Genomic DNA, 23,326 nt, shown 5'->3' on the forward strand with positions numbered 1-23,326 from the left:
TTCTTCGCATAGAGAAGAAAAATCACTGCAGTTTTAAAGAATAGCCGTTGAGTAGTTATCCGTTTTAAAAATAAAGTATGATAGGAAGTCTGCGACGTCGCAAATCGAGTTATGAGATTGTCGACTTACGCCGTCAATTTGCTTTCGTGCGCAATAAGAACCAAAACTGTGATAACCTAGGGGTAGTGAGAAATGGATTACATTCCGCAATAAGGGAACAATGTGTCTGGCTCTTCCATAAAAGCGTCTTTCTGTATTGGAAAACCCATGGCGTATATATTGTTCCTAAAATGAGCCAGAAATAATGGTTCTTTATTGCAAAATGTGGTCCAAATAAAGTAACGTAATTTGCTGTTTTCATGACAAGAATAAAACACAAAAAAAAGTGTTTGGGATTAGGTCTCAACTTGTATATTTCCAATTACTTGTGGTGGTACCCAAAGGCTACTAACCCAAATGTTGTGGTATAACCAAAATTAATTGAAAATTTCCATATCATCCAAAAGATTGGGGTAGTACCACCATTTCAGGGGATAGCCCCTTCATTTTTTTTTGTTAACCCCGAGTTCAGAGAAAAATTAGTTAAAAAGTCGTGTTAATTAACTGGTCACCTGCTTAATTGAAATAAGGATACTAAAAAAGTATGATTTAAAGTTATAACACGAGACACACTTTATTTTATTTTACTGTATTTTTTTAATTTTTTAAATTAATCCTAAATTTTCAAAGCATTGAAAACCATTGTTTACACGCGCCTTTTCATAGAAAATCTTATAATACTTAAAATTTGATTAGTTCCCTTCAACACTAATTCGAATAATAAAAGTGTCGTACGCTGTTGTTTCAAATTTAGGTACAAATGAGATCCACACCGATTTTAATTTTCCGTCAATGATAATGAAATATGCATGACCGCGCAATGAGGCAAAACCTGATAGAAATGCATAATCGCAGCGCGCGGTTGCATTTGGCCGGTGCATCAGGATGGGATAGGGTGAGGATGTAGAGATGGCACTGTGGTGCGAAATTCATTTGTGCCTTGTTAGCGGGACATTAAGGCCTCTAATGCAAGTCTACGGCTCGTAGTTTACTGTACCGTGCACAATACTCTGTTTTGATTCAGTCAGATCTACATAATTACTAACTATATCTACCGTTGCATAATTTCATTCGCTTCGTCCTCGCCCTCGCGACCATCAAATGTTCCCCTACTCTGTTTTCATCTACTCAATTAGTTTACTAATTAATTATCTCGGAGCAGTATTTCGACCTGCCAAGTCTACCTTTGACTCGCAGTATAGCCTGTGTTTCTATTCACTATCACTTGTACTGTACATCGACGGCGTAAGTCCGCAATCACATATCGCACGTTTGCGGTGTCTGAAAATCTCCGCCTCTTTGTTATTTTTTTAAAGGAGAACAAAGTGACATCATTTCTGGGAGTTTTTGCAGAATTTTTTTCGGACAGAGAAGGAAAAACACTGCAGTTTTGAAGCATTGCCGTTGAGTAGTTTTCCGTTTAAAAAATAAAGTATGACAGGAAGTCTGCGACGACGACGTCGTCGCAAACCGAATTATGAGATTGCCGACTTACACCGTCTATGTGTAGGTATACGTTGTGGCATTTAAACAGAAATGCGCGTGATCATCTAATAATAATCGGTCTCTCTAGAGATGCACGAAGAATAGACTGTGGTGATAAAACTGTCAATAATTTTGCCTTTGTTAATAATTTACAGACAGTTTTGTAAAATTGATCATACCGTCAAAAAACTTTTATCTTCTATATCTTTGAATCTTTTAGAAAAAAGAACCGAATTTAGCGGGAATGCTCCAAGTTGTATGCAAAACACATGAATTAAGAGTAGTTTTAATTCCATCAGTCACAAATTTTCTCGTGTCAATAATTCAAAGTCGAGAAAGAATATTTTGCAGGAGAAAATAGTTGATAAACCTTGTCCTTAACATTGAGTCTTACGTATGAATTAAATTCCAAACCCCTTTTTCTCGTTTCTAACTTATAGTCCAGGCGCCTGGTAGCTAAAAATGAGGCTACCTGGAATTTTGGGTACACAGCGATTTTTTTGGCTTACTTTATGTTTTTTGGGTCGCTGAATCCGAATCTGAAGTTTCCGCACGCGTATCTGGTGAGCATTTTCCGCTATTTTGAAAAAATGGCCTAAAAAGGCCTTTTTTTGCGGTTTTTTTGATATAGCGGCTACGGATGAGGAAAAGTCCCGGATTTAGCTAATGTTTTGAATAGCTGACATAATTTGGAAGAAAATGGTGTATACATATGTTAGGTTTGCTTAAAAATTGAGGAAGATACAGCATCGTGAACATCGCGCCTATTCACGTTTTCGCGGCGCACCCGTCAACGCGCGATCCGGCTCGCCGCGGTCAGCTAAGTTCCGAAGCGTTCCAAAGTTCCGAGATCCGAGGTTCCTCAATTTTTGAGCAAACCTAGCATATTCATATACCATTTTCTTCCAAATTTTGTCAGCTATTCAAAACATTAGCTAAATCCGGGACTTTTCCTCATCCGTAGCCGCTATATCAAAAAAACCGCAAAAAAAAGGCCTTTTTAGGCCATTTTTTCAAAATAGCGGAAAATGCTCACCAGATACGCGTGCGGAAACTTCAGATTCGGATTCAGCGACCCAAAAAACATAAAGTAGGCCAAAAAAATCGCTGTGTACCCAAAATTCCAGGTAGACTTACCAGGCGCCTGGACTATTAACATTTTTTTGCTTGAGTTTGTCTGAATTTCGACTTATTGTAACATTCATATCAATTTGTTAAGTCTCTTTTTGATTTAAAGATAATTTTTCGGAGTACATGAAATCATTTTCTTCAATTCATGAGAAATCGTCGAATAAAATTCAGTTTGTTATCGATGAAATAGAAGCTACTTTGCCTGAATACGAAACAATGTCTTACTCTGTGAAGAAATTCTTAAATAAAAAGAAAATCTTTACCTCAAATAAATTCTCGCAAAGGCGAAGAAAATGTTCTTTTTTTTCTAAATTTTATGAGATATTTTCAGACCATTTTTTTCAGCGTTCCCAAAGCGGGTAGACTAGATTGTGCCAGGAGACTGCGAAATTTCTAAAGTTTATGATCATGGAATTCCGAAAGATAATCTAGTTTGCAGCTTTAATTGAGACTCGAACAACTTCATGAAGACACGAGCTCGCATTATTGCAGTGGAAACAGTAAACGGGCGTGAATAATCAAGCCGTGGGGACTCTAGCCATGAGATGGCATGGGCATTAAGTCGCAACCACAAATGGATCCTCATTTCTTAATGGCGGCAAAGCCGCAGTCGCGGTGTTCGCAATTAGAACCAGAAAAAGCGTCCAATAAAACGAATTTGTTACGGTCGTCATCCATCAATGATGTTTCCAGTTTTGTGGTCAATTTTCTCTACAACTTCATCTCATCGAGGCGCGGGGATCGACATCGCTGTCCAACATTCTGCCGTGCTAAGGTAGAACGCCGTATGAACATTCGAGAATTGCCAAATTTCCCTCGATAAAATGTTTAATTGTTGAGGTTTGTTTGAGAATTTAATGTTTTGAGGAAAGTTATGGATATTTTTCCTTGAAATTTTCAGGAAATTTAGACAAAATTGGGAACACAATTCTCTGAAAAATTGAGAGAGAAATCTTTTTAGATTTACCAGAAAATTCTTGTTTCATCAAAGGAAATTTCGCAACGCCTGAAGGTTCATACGGCGTTTTTCTTTAGCGAGGCAGCATTGCTCTGCCGTGCTAAGCAAAAACGCCGTAAAGTATTCAAACGTTGCCAAATTTCTTCTTTAAAAATATGTATTTTTGAAGAAAGTTATGAACATTCTTCTTTGAAATTTGTGGACTTTTTGGATCAAATTTCGAACGAAATTTTGCGAAAAATCGAAGGAGAGATATTCACAAATTTTCCTGGAAAATCGTGATTTGTGGAAGGAAATTTGGCAACACCTGATAAGCACGTCAGTGCTGAGGAATAACGCCGCACGAGCACTCTGACGAACTAAACTTTCATTTGAGAAAATATTCATTTGCGAGAAAATTTGTGAATATTTTTCTTCGAACTTTTCGGATACATTAAACTGAAGTGTTAATAAAATACTGCGAAATATCCTCAGATCATGACAAAAATTGGGTTTTATCAGCAGAAAAATCAGCTTAAGCGTTGATACAACGTTTTTCCCTGGCACGGCAGATCAGGTATAAAGCCTTTACTACAACAGCTCATCTTCGAACTTGACACGTGGCGATCTAAAAATAGCTGTACATACTATTTAGACATACAGAAGGTCATTGACCCTTGATTTATACATTTTTTTACATTCGTTTTCTTAAATCTACTTGGATTATATTTGCTTTGATCATGCGCACTAGAAATTTGGAATAAATGAAGTAGAGAGAATGAAAATTACTTCGTAATGTGAAAAACTCCTTTTCTTCGTTGCACTGGAGGAATGAGTCTATGTGACATGCTGCCTGATGGGAAATTTTGATTTTGACAACGAAAATTCACTTGTACTGATGAGCTATTTCTAAGTGAAACAATTCAGCTTTCGCAATGACAATGCCGCATTCTTTGTCACAATTAATTGTTTACTTGATGTAGAATGTCGTTTCCCTGAACTTCTCATCAAACTTAAGAACTTGGAAGGAGGAGTAAGATAAAAAATCACGAAATGGAAAAATTATAAAAAAATTTTCGCATCGACAATGCCAACACAAATAAGCCATAATAAGACGATAATATCACATCATAATGTAATTTGGTTCAATCTACGCATTCACAGTCGCATTCTACCTCTTTTCCGGGTTATTTTGATGCAAAATTTCACTCTCAATAGGCTGCAAATATATTGCATTGAAGTCCTTTGTAATTTTTTTAAGTCATCGATTACAGATTCAAATCAAATTACAGAATTTTTTCGTCGTGATTGATGGGTCACACTCAGGAAACTTCCTGGCTTTAACAGAATTTGAAGATTTACGGCATGGGCGCAATGGTGCAACTAACGTCAATTTTTTATTGCGTGGCAAAGATAGAGAGGAATAAAAATGAAGCATTTAATCGTCCCCAACAACTCGTGCCTCCTTTCTTAACAAAGCAAAGGAATGTGAATGGATTTCTGCAAATAATACTTCACACAAGGATGCACCAAGGAGATGTCAAATTAAATTGAGTTATCATTAGGTCTTTATTAAAATGGCCTATTAAGAAGCGTGAAAGCTTTGAAATCAACGGAAGGACATTTAATCTCCACTTTTGCCTCGAGCTTTAAGAATTTCAATGCTACACGAAAATGCGCGAACTCAACTTGAATATCCCTGGTTCAAAGACTTCAGCTCGCTATGATGATTCCCTACTGTTCGTCTGTTTAATGGATGCATAATTTGAAAGGCTGGACGCAGTGGCGTGGCGTGCTTTGCGATATATCGATTGATCTGCCATTTGAACCCATGGAAAATGATCGATAGCCACTGTTTTCGCAACGAATACCTTAATAATCGAATTTTCACCGTAGTTTCAAATGGGGAAAATCGATAATCGATATCGCTACCGGCTGGACGTCTCTACAGGTGTGATTATTCCGTTGATTCAATCAACTTCACTTGAAAATTCTGAATCATTGGTGAATCCATTTATCTGCTGTGATGAAAGAACCCGAGAACACGTCTCTATGATTCTATGCATTCATTTGAATACATTTCCGTCCACTTCAAAGTTTCATAGGAAGGTAGGACTTAAAGAATGTGGGTCCTCTAAAATGTCACAGCAAATCAGGAGAATTATATGCGCATTTATTAAGCGTTTTAAAAAATGTCATTCGATAGACATAGAATAATATGGTTGTATTTAAATCAAAATCTCCATTGGGACTTAGGCTCTGAGACTCATACGAATTCATGCACGACAGAGTCCATGTCAAAATGTAGATAATCCCGTATGACTAAAGTGCGTCGTTATGAGGTAACAGCCTCGAACCCGCGAACTGCAGATAAAATTGTTCCAAAACTGTTTGATAAATTGGGTGATTTTTTGACAATACACCATCTTTTTGAATGTTGATAAATTATTGATTCACAGTAGTTGTATTTAAGAGATAGATGGCTTACTCAAATGTGTGTAACATCAGCTCCCAATTGTTACTTTACTGAACAGGTTGAACAATATAGGAGGGTTCAGAACTCGTGACCCCAACACTAGTTTCAGATTTAAAGTCATCCTCCTCTGAAGTCCATTAAGCTCTAACTTTGGCTTAGAGCTAATAATTAATTGAAAGTACCTCAGCACGAAGGACAGTATTCTTTCCTTAGATGAATAATTTTTCAACGGAAAAGTGTGAGTAAAACATGAATGATAAATTTGGAATCTTTTTATTTGGTACACTTTACAATTTTTGATACTCGATAAATAATTTAACAAAAAACTGAACAGATGGGTGGCAAAAACTAGCATTTGACCACAGTCTAAGGAAATATGTACAAACTATACATATTTAAAATGTAACGCAGAACACCAAATATTTGTTATTGCATTTTGTCGGCCCTTGGAATTAAGTAGAAACAAACTCAAAAGAACTATTTATGTTAATCATCATCTGAGTAATTATGAATGAATGGTCGATAGTGAATTTGAAAGGAAAAAAAAATTCAGTTGGATATCCCAAAATTTACCCTTCTATAACCTCCACTTATTCTTTAGTTAAACTTCTTATGAGCAGAAACGAAGTTGAGGACAAATACAGTTATCCAATTTTCGCACCAGCAGACATCCAAATAAGTTCTTATTGATTAATTATCCTTTATTCATAGGATGAAAAGGATGATATTATTATTCCGACGTCAATCTTATACTCCACGATTTCATGAAATTTTGGATCACATTCTTCATCCAAAACGTGATTAAGACGTGATTTACACGCAACTGCGACGTAAATAACGCAATAGATGCGTAGTAACTGGCACATATATTATTTATGAACAATTTATCATTTTTCAAATATATTTTTGCCCCTATCAAGATATAAGTTAATTGCAAAAATTAAGATTGATGCTTTCTGTGATTTGATCCCCCTTTTTTTAATACCATTTTAATTTCAGCTCATTATGTTCATCATAAATTTTCAATCTAAAGACAGCACTGGTTCTTTCACATAATTTGGTTTTCTAACTCCCGTATCAAGAATTATGTCGACTGTTGACAAAATTTTCTGCCATTTTCAACGGAGTACACAAAGAAAGTAAATAAATAAAGCTACAGAACAAGCCTCTAAGAGTGGTTATTCAATATTTGATTAATCTTCAACAGGTTGTGATTGAAGTCTTGTGATTAGAATCAAAGATTCTATATTTTGTACAGTTTTTTCTACAACTACAATACGGTTGAATTATAATACAGTCTGATGTCACAAAAATACTGGATACTTAGTCACAAAGTATGCGAAATCTTATGTGTATTGACAAATCTCACTTTAACGATTTCTATGATACTATAACATTTTTTCATCATGAGAAACTTTATACAGAATGTACAATAAAAATGAGTTCACCAAAAATCGAGTGTAAACCAGACACAAACATTAACATTGGAAGCTTTACAAAGGTTTGCATCAGAATCCTTGAAACTGAAAATGAGCCTACCTCATATATTACAGAAATGAAACGCATACAAATTCTTAAAACGGCACAGAACAGAGGTCGCTCATCTAAATTTAAATGATGTTTGGAGACGACTCGATTTTTAGATCCCTCAAAATAATAGTTACAATGTGATATGTTTACGAGAATACATAAAAACAAAAATTGACTAGGTACAAATAAGTCTCACCCCATGTTTTTTCAGTCCTTTTATTTTTTGGCATTTTTGAACGATCATACTTAGAAATAAAGAAACAAGAAAATGCCATTATTTTGCTAATTATTTTGCTTTCAGTTGAACAAAACGTCTATTTCCTCCTTGAATGCACACATGCGAGTGTATTTAGTGAAATCAGTGACTCTGCTTTGATTTGGGTTGGATAGGCAACTATAATTTAACTGCATGACAAAGTGTCACGAGACAATGAAGGCGAACCAAGCCAGGGTAGTGTTTTTTAATTGCAAAATTATGCCAATGCGATATGTCGAAGCAAGTCGTGAGCCCATTGATAATTGCTAACGATTGCAAATGGTGGACAGGGCACGAGATGAAAAAACACACTATGTATGTGTCGCAGACAATTAACAATCACCGGCGAATTGCAAGCTATGTGTTGACCGAAAAAATCGCAACTGCGTGCTGAGAAATCAGCGATCTGAATTGGGTTTGGTTAGGTCACGCAACTAAACTAACTCCCCGACAAAGCGGGAAGTATCACCGGGGTCGAAGGCGCTCCAATCCGATTATGTGATTTCGAAGTACTTTACCATTGAGACTTTTGTCAATGTCGATGCGATTTTTTGCAATTTTGAGATTCAACACATGAACCGGTTGCAAATTGCCAGCGATTGCTAACCGTCTGCCTGCGGCAGGCTCCTTTATCGAAATTTCATCAAATACTATGGACGCATTTAACATTTTCAAATTATACACATAATTGAACGAATAGTATTTCTTGAAAAAATTCATACACTCTTTTCGCTCACAAAATATATCAAAGTTTATTCGAGACAAATCGAGCACTAAACTAATTTCGGTATTTTTTTTACGATGCAATAATTTTCCCATGATTTGACTTCCATTTTGCGGGATTGGAGGTGCATTTTATGATAGGTAGAAGAAAAATAATGTGAAAACAAGCAAGCAAGTACTTATCCATTATTTGCCTGAAAGAATAGATGTTTTCAATGCCTGTTTCGTTGATGTGGTTTTGTTGCGAGTGAAAATTTACAACGTTTAAAACGTTTTCATTTCTTACTGACAGGAATGTGTCTGATATATTTGTACCCAAACCTGCACTGATTTTTGCTCGTGATCAGAAGAAAAATCAGTCAAATTGTGAGCCATATCCGAGAGTAAATACATATATCTAGGAGCTGCCGGGAAAAGTTCCTTACAAAAAGTCGTGTTTGAAAACCTATTTGAAATTTTCAAAATTACTCTATATCCACTGACGGTTACTTACATCGGAAATTAGAGTCCCAACTCTGAAGTAATTTACCGACAATAGCCAGAAATTAATAATGGAATTTTCGCATGCATTTCTCTCAACCGCGATTTTTCACATGGACTCTTTCTCAGGACAGCTCATCGATTTCCAATAGTTGCCTACTAAAACTACAATTTACGAGAGGAAATTTTGCAATGCCGAAACTCAGCTACGTTTTTTCGTGTGGGAAACGACAAAAAGTTAGATAAACAAAGAGGCTTGAATAAAGACGTTAGTAACTAGACTGGGGCGAGAGGCGCGAGGTGGGCGAGATACCGGGCGGACTAGAGATCGAGGTCTAAGAATTCTTCGGGCTGCTGGGCTCCGACTTGAGGGAATGGCTCCCGTTAACGAGGGGCGTCACGCTTATGTTGTTATTTCCAGAGAGAAGCGACTCGATACTGAAGGGGTTCAGCGGGCGTCGCTCTTTATCGATAGAGATAGACGTGGCGCTGAGGTCCATACTCGAGTTCTCCTCTTTGATGAGGTGTCTTTGGTAGGTGTCGCGAGTGACGCCCTCGTGTCTTTGGTAGGTGTCCCGGGTGACGTCACTGGGGACCCGGGGGACGTCGGACTCCTCGTTGTCGGCGTCGGCGTCGTCGTCTTCATCGTCGGAGTCGTCCTCGTCCTCGTCGCCGACGACGTCGATCTCGATGTCCCGGTTCGTGTTGCTGCTCAGCTGGCTGCAGCAGGACGAGGAGTCCTCGTGCGAGATGTCCATGCTGCTCACGCTCATCCCGGTCATCGAGGACGTTTGCAGGTCGTCGCCACCACGCTTCCCTATGACAGATAATACGCTAACTTAAGTTTTTGTTTCAGGATCGAATGATAGAATTAGAGACAAACAGAGACCCCCCTTTTGCCTCTTGGCGACAGGTGAAAAATGGATACTTCCGGAAGTTCAACACTTCCTTATGGGCAGTTATAGGTCTCGATACACGATCAAATTCCCGAACCAATTACCATCAAGTCGGAAGTCATCAGTCTAAAAATCATTACTTTGCTTCATTTTAAAATAAAAACTTGGCAGAAATGTTTTGTGCGGCAGGAAATGATGAATGGTGGCACTCCATTCTGATCAAAATTTGACGGACCGATGGTGACCATCAGTCATCAACTGGTCTACTTTGATCAGAATTGGTTCGGAATTCGATCGTGTATCCAGACCTTGTGAGGCAGCAACTGCCATAGTACCTACTAGGTGGATGATGAGCTTTGGGTGACGTAATGAATACAGCTAAACTTCGGTTTGTTTGCGGAACGAATTCTTAGCACGTTGTTCAACATACACCTATAGGTATGGAGCAGTTGAGTATTGGAGTCTCGAAAATAAAAGCTTCCACCATCACCAAGATAGAAATTGAGGGATACTCTTCGACTCATAGGGCAGAACAGTTCCCAATAGAACTGATGTGCTATTCAGAAACAGCAGGTGCTTTGAGAAACAACTACGGTTCAAATTAATTATGGAATTAATCAGTGATGTTCCATATGGATGGATAAAATCGGTAAAAGCGGATCTGCATTGCAACGTTTGATTATGCTTTATAGTTTGATTATTAGTCAGCTTAAAATCAGAATATCTCTTCGAGATATTCTGTGAATTTGTTCAAATTAAAAAATCACAACAAAGTTTAAGAAAAAACAGTTGTTTAGTTTTTCCTCAATAGTTTCCAATACCTTGATCTTCTATCTAACGCCTTTAATTTCATTTAAATTGATTTCTTTTTACAGTATACACTGATATGAATACCGATTTTGGTAAAAATCTGGTGACAAAATATTATTTGGTTCCTTTCGTGGTTATCAATAGTGAGCATTTGTCTTATTGGCCGTAATCTCTTTTATCTCTGACATTGAAAAATCAACTTTTTAATTGAACATTCAACATTGAAAACATAAAATTGAAAAATCAACGTTTTCATTGTGCCGCACTTCGACTTGCGCTTAAAAGCTAACGGGTTGAAAGGTACCCTCATAGTAAAGGAAAATTTCAAGTGTGCAGACGCTTCAGAAACTTGCATTCGGTTCTCTGAAAGATGTATTGACTTACCATTATTTTGCTGCGCTTCCCACTCCCGCCTTAAAGTTTCAATATCGACATTGACACCTTTGGCAGCGAGCTTTCTTTGTTGCCGTTCGAGACTTTTCAGCAGTTTCTTCTGTCGCCTCTCTCTTTCCTTCCGCCTCAGTTCCTCGGCCGGGATAGGCTCGCCTGAACACGTCACCGGATGAGCATTATGTGCAGGCCTACCCGGTCCCTTTTTCGTGTGTTCCTTCTTACGCCATTTCGCCCGCCGATTTTGAAACCAGACCTGCAACAAAAAGTCCATTTACATACTGAGGGCGATCTGCGAGAAATACCTTCTATGCGCCTTACACTGAAAAAAAATTCTCGGCGTTTTTACCAAGGTCCGTTGGTAACTTTACCATCTCATTTTTTTTTACCAATTATTGGTAATTTTACCAAGACAGACTGGTAAACTTACCTAAAACCGGTATATTTACTGTTTTTTTCAGGTAAGAATACCACTTTTATTGGTAATCAATTCCTGGTAACTTTGCCATTTTATCTCGGTAATTCTACCATAGTCGATAAAAAATATTGGCGTTTTTACCAAGGTCCAGTAAAATTCCCGAGAAAGTTCAATAATTTTACCGAGATTTCTTGGTAAAATTACCAATTTCATGAATGGTAACTTTACCAAGAAAAAACTGGGATCAAATAGAACCCTGAATTCTTGGTAATTTTACCCTTTTCTTAGTAAATACACCGAGATTTTTTTTTCAGTGTACATTCTTGGGCATGATACTCGTAACACTTATACTTTGCACCTTCAAAGGCAATAGTATGCAATTTATGATACATCTTAACGTCCTGAGACTGGATAGGATGTTTTCCCTCGGTACAAAATTCGATATCTGATTATGAGTGAAATGCATGATTCTGAAATGTTTCAAACTCTCACATGGATACATCAACTTAAAACCTGCGGATTCGAGCCTATTCACGAGTACAGAGCTTTTAAATAAGTCGTTTAGTGCAGTGCGTGGATCGCAACCTCAAAATGTTCGCATTTGATGGGAAAAAAAGGATGGCACGAGTATTTTTGGGGGTAAGTAGGTATGATAATGATACATCGTGTTACTTTGTAAAAACACACATTCGATCCTTCATATTCATCTTTGTATGCACACATGCACATCCGACCCGCTTTGCTCTAAAATGTTTGCCCTCAATTTATTGTCAATCATTTCGAAATTGCTTCCGTAGTGAACTAAAAATTTGTCATTGGCACGACGCTCAAAACTTTACAAACCAAGTGGACGAAAAACACAGTGAGATTAAGGGAACAAGCGAAGAATTAGAGATAAAAAGTGGGAGGACGCATGATAGAGTGCAGGAGTAATTGATAATTCTTTTTGCGTGTAAGTCACAGAACATGTAAACATTACCTGCACAAAAAATAGGCGTCCAAAGATAATTATTTTACCTTCGGTGACCCTGAATCTTATTATTATTCTCGAACGATGAACACACCGATAAGTGGCTCACAAATACATGCCACGTTGATATCAGTCGGGCGCCTGCGATGAATTCGACTAAAAGTTTATCGAATTGGATAAAGACCAATACCTAGACCGAAGTCGATCGCTGATGTAGGTTTGTAGGTGTTTGATTATACTGTCCTCTTGATTTCATTGCTGTTCTTTTATTAAATTAATTGCAATTAGATCTTATGCCTTTCACGTGCAACTGCTAATCTTATCTTATCGAAATAGAAATTGAGAGTAAATCAGAAAATTAAAGAGTGTCCGTCCATTTCTCATTTCGTGAATATTGTGCTTCTATTCTTAAATTTCGGTCTAATTACTTTTTCTTCATATTTTTCATATCTCTGGCTGAAAAAATTTTCCACCAGCGCTTTTCTTTCAACCTACAGAGCACTAACGGCTGGAAAATTTAACTTGCTTTTCTTTCATACTCGCATTCATTTCCCCAAAATTATTTGCGCCTTATCCTTTAGAAAAAGAAATGACTTTTTTTTCGCTCATTTTAGAAAGACTGCATGAGCTTTACGCTCCCATTTGCAAATAGGTGCTACTATGGACGGACTAGAAATCTTAGTTTCTCATTGCAAAATTTAGTTAAACATGGCAGAGTCAAGTTAATGGAAGTGTTGCAAAGATTGTGCAACCCTTTTTTTTTTACCGTAATAAGCACTAAGGACTCGCTCTTAAGCTAAAAATGAAAGTTCCAAAATTATTTTTTTCATACTCCCCCCTTACTTTTACTCAGCACAAAAATAAACCCGTTTAATCCTTCAGACTTACTACTTACAGGAGTTGTAGGAAACATATTAAACAAATTTGCAGCGAAATAGTAATAAATTGGCCCTTCTATCCTAAATCTGTCCAGCATACGAGTGGTCAGATTATTTTACACGAGATATTGGACAAATCACTATTTATTAAAATTTATTTCGCGTTAAAAACTTTGATAGTGCATTAAAAAAGCGATAATTTCAATTGATACTGGACGCTTTTATTTGTTTCAACTTTTCAGTACATGCCGACGGTCGGCGGTGGCAAAAACAGCCACTTTTCAATTTCCTAATCAGGTGCAGTATTTTCGAAATTTAAGTAGTAAATAGGTACTTTTTAGCACAAAAGTTTGTTAATTTGTTTGGTTGAAATAATGTCATGTTTTTTTTTAATTTTGTAAAAAATGATGGAGGACAAAAGAGAGAAAGTTAAAGTCACGGAAAGAAGAAAAAAGGCACAATATGTTCCGATGTTACGAAAACTTTGACTCTGCGATCAAGTTTGTTACTGAGCAGAAGCTGCATAATACAGACGTGAGTTTCACATGATGTACTAAGAATAAGCGCACATTATGATTAAAGTTCCAATTTATTGTTGTAATGCAAGTTTGGGTCGCGGGTCAATTAGTGCTATACGGGGACTCGAATCACGCATGATGAAACTCTGCACGGATTGGATACGAGCCGATCACATTTTGGCTTAAGTTGGAAGGTAGGATTTCCATTCTAATTCACTCATTTATGTCATCTCAACGCCACCGAGGATTACTAAGATTATTTTGATCGTTGTCAAAGTCTTTCGGTAATACCTTCGTTTCTATCGCAAAAGAACGTAACTCAATTTCAATCTTGCCAAATTTTCCTGGGCAAATACCACTTTTACCAGTAGAATTTTCGGAATATCTAATGGGAAATTTCACCGATTTGTCTTCTAATCTCATACAAAAATCAGACAAACAAAAACTTTCAACAAAAATTGGGCGAGTAGATTCTTCTAAAAAATTAAACTGTTTGAGTTAGTTTGCAACCTTGGAATTGCGTTACGTTCCTTCTTTCGGGTAACTAAGATATGTTCACTATGAAGTGCGCAGTGACTTAAATTAGAGTCCCTTTGTACTGAGAGTAAAGACAGTGCGAATCCATTTCTGATTGGTTCCCGTATTTTAGGCCTTCATAATGTCACAAACGGGAATAAGATTACATTTTCACCCATTGCAAAGATTATAAACTGGAATGAACCGGGGAATTTAGGGCGAACGGCAAGGAACAAATGAGATGAAAGACGGAACGGAGACAGGGATTCGGGAACGGGTTGATCAAAGATTACGTAAAACGTCCGATTTGTGTAATCTTTATTCCCGTTCGTGACATCCATGAGCCGCGTTGTCTCCACTCTCTCTACGAAGGGACTCTAACTGAATTATGGGGACACTCTGTATTTCCGTATCCGAACCAAATTTCTCTGAAAATCAGCTAACATTGCAGTATTTGGACCGCGTTAAACAAAAAAGAACCAAGCCACATCAGCTATTGCCAAATTTAATCGGGCAATTTAATTTTTTACCCAAGAATGGTTTTGCGGATTTTTCTGCAAATTTTAGTGAATTTCCTGCGTAGTACGAAGCAAATTCCTCAAAAATGTCAAAGGAATCCGCCAAAACGTTCTCTTGTAAAAAATAAAATTGCTCTATTAAATTTGGCAATAGCTGATGTGGCTTGGTTCCTTTCTGCTTAACGCAGTCCATTTCAACATTTTCTCTCACGATAATCAAAGTAGCTTTTAAGTTCCCAAACGGAACGATTGAATGGCTCAATTCGCGAAGCTGAATCCTCCTATTAGATTGATTTTGACGAGGACTGAGCACCACAATCCTACCCATCGAGCCACAATCAAGGAGTGAAGAAATGCAGGAATATCACACCTAATGATGGATATTTCATTAAAGCCACCAGGCGACGGCGAGGCACGTGAACAATGGTAACAGGTGTGTAGGAAAGCGGAGCCGACTCGTCGAAAAGTGACGGAGCGAGAGAGAGGAGGCGCGAGACGGAAGAAGAGGAACGTGTCAAAATGGTGATTAGTTAGAAGAAGAATCGGCTTTTTACGCCGCGTTGCCGATTTTATATTTTATTAATTTAAAACCCGCCTAATTTACATTGAATGAGGGGGGTTTAGGGGGTGGAGCGGCAACGGGGTGCGGTTCACACGGGTCGCTAATCAGCGAGGTGCGAGAGAAACGCGCGGAGCGAGCTCTCGGGCGTCGAGCGTCAACCGAGCGACCAGTTGTAAACTAATAATAATAAATTGATTTATGTAAAAGTGTCATAAGACTGATTACCGTCAGTCAACAAATGCTCCGAGCCAGAGAGACGCGGGCTTGGGCTCCTCGTATGCGTCCAAGCTCCGCACCTCGCTGTCTATCGGGATCGTGATGATCGCATGCAGCGGGCTGATTATTGAAATTGATAGACATAGAGATAGACAAAGAAGACATAGAGAATATGGTGCGATCCCACTGGTTGTAACAAATGGTTGCTACAGACTAAGGGAGGAAATGATGGACTAGGGTCTCTCGTGAATTGCTGCTAAATAGTCTATTACTTATCTCCTCTGTCCATATTGCAACCATCCGCTTCCACCAATAGGTTCGCTCCATTTTCCCGTCATCTTCTTTGCCTATAGCTTTCTCTATCAATTTCAATAATTAGCTTGCTGGAGGACGCTAAGCAAGTTGCCTCTGCCGTACCATCGGGCTGATCGTTGAAATTGATAGACATAGAGATAGACAAAGAAGACATAGAGAACACGGTGCGATCTCATTGGTTGTAACGGGTGATTCTTATTAACTAAAAGAGAAAATTATGGACTAGGGTCTCTCGTGAATTGCTGCTAATAGTCTATTACTTATCTCCTCTGTCCATTGCAACCACACGCTTCCACCAATAGGATCGCTCCATTTCATCATCGTCTTCTTTGTCTATAGCTTTGTCTATCAAAATTAGCTTGTTGGAGGACGCTAAGCAAGCTGCCTCTGCCGCACCATCGGGCTGATCGTTGAAATTGATAGACAAAGTGATAGACAAAGAAGACATAGGGAATATGGTGCGATCCCATTAGTTGTAACGGGTGGTTGTTATAGACTAAGGGAGGAAATGATGGCATAACTCTACAGGGTCTCTCGTGAGTTGCGTTAGTTAGTCTATTACTTATCTCCTCAGTCCATTGCAACCACCCGCTTCCACCAATAGGATCGCTTTATTTTCAGTTTGTCTTCTTTGAATATATCTTTGTCCGTCAACTTCAATAATCAGCTTGCTGGAGAACGCTGAGCTAGCTGTTTCTGTCGCACCACGGCAAAATATTGCACTTTTTCACTTTCAAGATACTTCGCGTTTAGACTTGTTTGTGATTCGAATTTATATCAGTTAAATCATGCCAAAAAATACTGAAAAGCCAGGGAAAAGTCGAGAACTTTTATGGCAAAAATATCTAAGAAGTCGGGAAAGTTTGAAATCCAAGAAAACTTGTCACTCTGCAAACAGCTATGGTCATGATAAATCTTGATTTAGCTTATTTTTGCCGATAACAGTCTCGCAAAGTGCATTATTTGGCAACGCTGCCAGATGGGAAGTAATTAATAGGATACGATTTTTCCATATTTTCAAGTAATCCAAGAAAACTTGTCACTCTGCAAACAGCTATGGTCATGATAAATCTTGATTTAGCTTATTTTTGCCGATAACAGTCTCGCAAAGTGCATTATTTGGCAACGCTGCCAGATGGGAAGTAATTAATAGGATACGATTTTTCCATATTTTCAAGTAAATTAAATGAGGAGATTCAGAAGAAGATCAAGTGTGTCCTTGCCGTTTAAGGCAGGCGAGTAATTGCCGCGTAAATACTTGAAAAGTCTCGGTTTTGTTTTTATATTTATTATCAATTTTCTCATTTCTTTTTTTTCAATTGTATTAAATACTCAAACCGCCCTATTTTCGTGCAACGATGACGCACGAATGCAATGAGCAACACGTTTTGTTCACACAACCGGAATAAATTAAGGCGCTCCGGCTTTTTCAATGGCTAGGTCTGGATGCAACTATTCGTGTTCTCGGGATGTGCGTATTGCATACTCACACGATTGCGGGCGTTCTGGCTTTCTTAAGCACAAAGTACGGCTAAAGTTGTTAGTTCTCAAGGGTTTTCCACATTGCATTTACAATTTTCTTCACCATGAAGTTCTTGGCAATCGGATGAGTCGTGTTGAACCATGGCAGCGTTGCAAAAGTGTGCAAATTTGCCACTAAAAATGTATCCGCGAAAGCATCGCAGATATCAAACCCGCAAATACTTAACTGCCGATAAGATTTCCGCTTTGGACCATAGGACAAAGTGAGAATTTATTCATCATGATACACGTTTCCTCATCAAAATTTTTCATAGAACACGATTTTTACAACGAAAATCAATTATAGTAATTTCTGTTCTAAGATATTACCAATTTTCGATGCGTGGATTCAAATGTTTCCACTTATAGGCAAGACAATAATCTTCTTCAGTTGAATCACACTGAAGAAGTTACCATGGTAGTGTCTGCGGCATGAAAATATGTTAACCTCAATATTGGCCCATTTCATTAGATTTAATAGTAAAAGAGATTATAAGTGCAACGCAGAAAGCCCTTATGAACTAACAACCGGAGCCATACGTTATGCTTCAGAAGGCCACAGCGCCTACAATTATTTGTGTATGCAACACAGACATCCTAAGAACACGGATACTTGCATGGACCTAGCCATTATAAAAACCGGAACGCCTTAATTTTTCCGGTCATTAAAACAAAATGCGTGATTGTTGCACAAAGATGAGGCAGATTGAGTAGTTACTCGAATTTGGAAGCTGCAGCTATGTCTAATCAGATATCGTAAATATGACCCATGTGTTTTTATATTAGTGAATTGTGTTGTTATCTAATGTAATCGATGCGAATGTTCATTTTTGTCACAATAATTAGTCTCAAAGATCTATCGGGCCGATTTTCAGGATTTTTGCCGTTATCCACGAGACAGTCTCAAGATGAGCTCATTTTATTTAGACTAGCTAGGGCACGCGAAAAATGCTTCAGAGAGGAAAAACTCTCTCTGGGGGTTGGGCCGTGTGGCGGCTAGGGGGCAATTCCATAGTTCCTGAGCAATATTACAGACCTTAAATTAACAACCGCTTTCCTGAGTGCAGCTATTTGTGTACCTATGCCCAGATCTAAAAAGTAACGAAACAGAAGCCCCCATTATAGAATCGCTTAATCGGTTTCTGTTATACCTTCATCTTAATCAATTTCGACTAAATTACCCTTTGTTACGCTGCCCGATTCTCAAACGGATCCCATTAAAAAAATTGAAATTAACTCACGGCGACTCTGGATTCCTTGAGGTCCAATCGGAGAGCCAGCGCCTCCCTCATGAAGACATCTGGATAATGGCTGGCCAAGAAGGCTCTCTCGAGCTCCTCCAACTGCCAGCTGTTGAAGTTTGTCCTCGATCGCCGACGCTTGCTGGACATATCCTCCGGGCTCTCCCCATCTGTAACACATTAACGGAAATCGATTTTTATTACGCCTTTAACACCCGTTTAAAAAATTTCACACATTACCCACTTTGAAGCACGGATCTTAAATTTCATCTGCTCCGCGCGCCATTCATCATCTCCCGGACAGATGAATTAACCGCCCGAGGACCGCCCAACGTGCGAGCGCCGAACCAGAGGCTAATTTGAATGTTCGCGCGGGTTTGCGGTAATGCCGCGATGATGAAAAACGACGCATGAGCCTTTGGACGTTGCCAAATCTAATTTGATTACATGTGAATTTTCTGAGAAACGTGTCATATTTTTCTCGTAATTTTTCAGAGAGGCTTTTCCGCATTGTGATGAAAAATATCTGAGAATTCTAAGAAAAACTAGCAATACAATTTTTTAATGTACGAGTTTTACGGAGAAAATTTGGAAGCATTTGAAAGTTCTTAGGGCGTTTGTCCTCAGCAAAGGAAGGTCTCCTTTGAATATAAGTTATATTTGTCGGCGTAACTCTGTAATACCAAGAAGAGGAAAGTATTGATAGGATGAGCCTCTTTTATCAATAGTCCTGTATTAAGCAATGATTGGCTCAATTTGCTTTGCACTCGCAAGACAAAGTTCGATAATTCAGCGCATGGATGGGTAAAGTCGAAAAATGCGTGTCTCTACTGCTACCTTAAAAAATCTCGATTATGTTCCCTTTTTCTCAGAAGAAATCTATAATCGATAATACGTCTGCTTGAAATTTTCTGTGAATATATTTGAATGAACGGAAACAAATTTACAGAGAACTTAAGAAGAAACTTCGTATTTGGGTATTATGTTTTTTTCCTGGACGTTATTTCACCAAAACAAGCAAAAGCGCATTTGAAAATAACGTAGAGTTAGAGCAATTGTACTTTTACAGATGCAGATCGAAAATTATTTATTGAAATTTCCCCTTGTAATGTTTTTTTTTGTCTACTGACTTGTTTTTAAGCACGAGGATTTTATTCTTATAAAGATATAAGCACGACCACATTTTTTTCATATGCAGTATAGCGCAAACATTTTCCTTACAAAGGCTCAAAATAGTTACGTGACTGTGGGATGATCCAGGGCAAAATGGCTTTTCTCATCAAGAGAACGCCGCGATTGAATCATTCGCAGAAAATCCATCAAATGCGATCGCGAGACGAATGAGCGAGTCAACAGCTATCCTGCGAAGCGTCTTGGCCAATATTTGCTACCGACGTCGACACAGGATTTGCCAGTAACTTGCCACGCTGCTAATTCCTGCCATAGCTCGATAATTGAATTTTAATGTGGTGGCAAATGCATCCGATGAAGAGTCTGAAGACCTTGCCCCGGTCTGCCCTGCACCCAATCGTAAACCGGGATGCGCATGCATTGTGCTGCCGCGCTAAGGAAAAACGACGTATGAACCTTAAGGCGTTGCCAAATTTCCTTTGATAAAACGCGAATTTTCTGGTAAATTTATGAATATTATCCTCCCAATTTTTCAGATAATTTAGTTCGCAATTTTACCTAAAGACTCTGAAAATTTAAAGGAAAAATATTTATAATTTCCCTCAAAAATAGACATTTTATCGAAGGAAATTTGGCAACTCTCGAATGTTCATACGACGTTCTTCCTTAGCACGTCAGTGTGTTGCTGGGTCGTCTCAGCGAATCCGCGCAAGTTGTTGGTGTGAGAAAACGTCGCCTGGCTAACAAAAGGGAGTAACTACAATTTAAGATTAGCCCGAGAAAGAATTGAGTTATAATGGACAACAGGGCGCATCGTCGAGAGTACTTACGCCCTTATGTCAGGAAGGCGACGGAGTGGCCCAAGCTCTTTGTGAGGATCAATCAAAGCTTATTTGCTTGGTAAAGAGGCATCCGCACTTCTTACACCTACTCATTAACCACTGCTTTAATTACTCGTATTTATTACTAATTCACTGTGCGGATGACGTCACAGAATGTGTCATTTTATAAGCCCAATAGATTACAGTTTTCAGTAGTCAGGCATTAATAGGTCATCATCTCAATGGCTACGAACACGGTTAAAAATAATTGAATCGGTGAGAATGAAAACACACCAACTCGGTACCTCGAAAATGCTCTCTTTTCACTAAGAACAAACAATTTTCGTAAAGATCATTGAAGTCACCGTATCTGTACCAACTTGGACATTTAAAGCTTCCTTAAATACTTGCTTTTAGGCACCAAAAATATTTTTCTTAGACTAACTTCTTCACCTAATATGCAGTTGTGTGTGTGTCTTGATTATTTTCATTTTTTTGAGTTGGTGTGTTTTCGTTCTCACTGATTTAATGTTGGGGACGAGATTGAATCAACTCCTACTTTTTTTCGAATCGAATGTGATTATATTTCCATTCATTTGACTGTGTTTGACTTTGAAAATACCTAATTGACTCTAAATTACCTCTCTTCTCTTAGTCTCATCATATGAGTCAATTTACCCGACTGATCTTAATTATGAGAGTAAAATATTATTTTTTTAAACATTCCGGAGTTCCGGAGAAACTGTTGTATAAAAAAAAAGTAATTGAAAACCTAGTGAATCAAATTATATAGCTTCTGGTCGCGGAACTTCTTCATTTTCCATCTGTTATCAATGTAGTTCTGATTTCCTTCGTTTCGCCAATATTTCCATAAGAGAAAAATAATGAAATGAATGTGTTATAATTTTAAAAATTCCGAAAATTATTTCTCGAGTGTTTCTTTTGGTGTGAGTGATGGCTCTCAATTACACAGAAGAGGTCGAAAATTACCACGAGTAAAATCTATAGGCCAGCGGGCTGATTACTGAAATTGATAGACAAAGCAATAGACAAAGACGACAAAAGGGATTTGGAGGGATCCTATTGGTGGGAGCAGGTGGTGGCAATGGACATAGTAGGTAGGTAATGGACTAACTAACGGCAACCCACTAAAGACCCGACAGTTAGTCCATCATTTTCTTCCTTAGTCTACAAGAACCAACCATGTCAACCAATAGGATCGCTCCATACTCCTCATGTCTTCTTTGTCTATCGCTTTGTCCATCACTTTCAATAATCGGCCCGCGCTGGCTTGGTTAGGAGTCTTACGACAAAAAAACCTGAAAGCACTATAATATCAGAGGAAAAATTACTTTGCAAAAATGTTGAAAGTGCACTGACAAGGGATCACATGGGCGCCACGCATAGTCACATAAGTGCCCACACAGGTCTCATTGTAACGCTCACAATGAGACCCATACCCATGGCGCACAGTGGATCGAGTCAATTAGAGAAATGCGACATGAAATTTTTTACTAAAATTACAAATTTTGATATTAATTTCGTCACATTTCAAACTTTAAGGAGTGCTTTCAGCAGAAACATTTTGCGAGGAAACCAATGGAACCACTTTCAGAACCTCAAAAATTTGTATGAATGGAGTTATAAGCGTTCAAATTTTCCAAATTGTGTCCAACCCCTCCTGTTGACACGGTCCACTGTGTGGCGCGCGGAGGGGTAGCTAAGTCAAGCGTGAGAATGCCACTTTGTCACGCCATTTGTGCACCGGATGTGGTCGTTCGCTGTCGAGAAAATTCTCAATCTTCAGGAGCGCCCTTTAAATCTCAATTAAAGGATAATTAACCACGCAGTTTCATGTAAGGCTTTCCATTGTAATTTCCATTTAAATTACAACTCGCGGAGCTAATAGAAAGTAAAACTGACGATATTAACACGTCCGCGTAAAATATATGCTCCTGTCTTTCATCTCGCCTTCGATGCAGACCTGAAACATGCCGCAGTTCACGATATTGTGCGTCCGAGGGAACGAAACGATTTTAGAGGTGTAAAATAAAAATGGCTACAACTTTGAGGACAAGCACAGCGTTTAATGCTATCAGTTCGTATAATGTAATCTCATTTTTAGTGTTGGAAGCGAACGGTTTTTCAAAATAATTGAAAAGGATATTCTAACAACCATGGATCAGTTGCAATTTTTATACACTTATTGTTCGAAAAATGCGTACTTAGTCAGCAATAACAAAATAAACTCAAATGTGTTAATTCTGCGCAAAAAATTATACAGGATGAAAAAAATTTATTTTCGGTTATCAATGTAAACACTTTTCAATGTTTAAAAGAACATTGGATCAATGTCTTGAATCATAATTTGCCTTATTGATATTGTTATCAGCGATTTAAGTGAATTGTTCCTATGATTGCGGCAATATCGCCGCTTTTCACAGTGGTATCTTAAATTTCCCAATTTTGTCCTCAAACTTTGAACTGC

At 38.2% G+C, this 23,326-nt stretch overlaps 1 protein-coding gene across 1 annotated transcript in view; it reads right to left on the bottom strand.

The window, feature by feature from the left end:
• Nucleotides 1-6,385: 6,385 nt before the first annotated feature.
• Nucleotides 6,386-23,326, bottom strand: part of LOC109043445 (uncharacterized) — a 61,523-nt gene continuing 44,582 nt past the window's right edge. The window contains exons 2-4 of the mRNA XM_019060649.2: nucleotides 18,887-19,056; nucleotides 11,208-11,469; nucleotides 6,386-9,934 (exon numbers count right to left, since the gene is read on the bottom strand). Of these exons, the coding sequence (XP_018916194.1) occupies nucleotides 9,453-9,934; nucleotides 11,208-11,469; nucleotides 18,887-19,056 (914 nt within the window). The 3' untranslated portion in view covers nucleotides 6,386-9,452. The remainder of the gene's footprint in view (nucleotides 9,935-11,207; nucleotides 11,470-18,886; nucleotides 19,057-23,326) is intronic.

Source organism: Bemisia tabaci, chromosome 6, assembly GCF_918797505.1.
Source record: "Bemisia tabaci chromosome 6, PGI_BMITA_v3".
NCBI lineage: Eukaryota > Metazoa > Arthropoda > Insecta > Hemiptera > Aleyrodidae > Bemisia > Bemisia tabaci.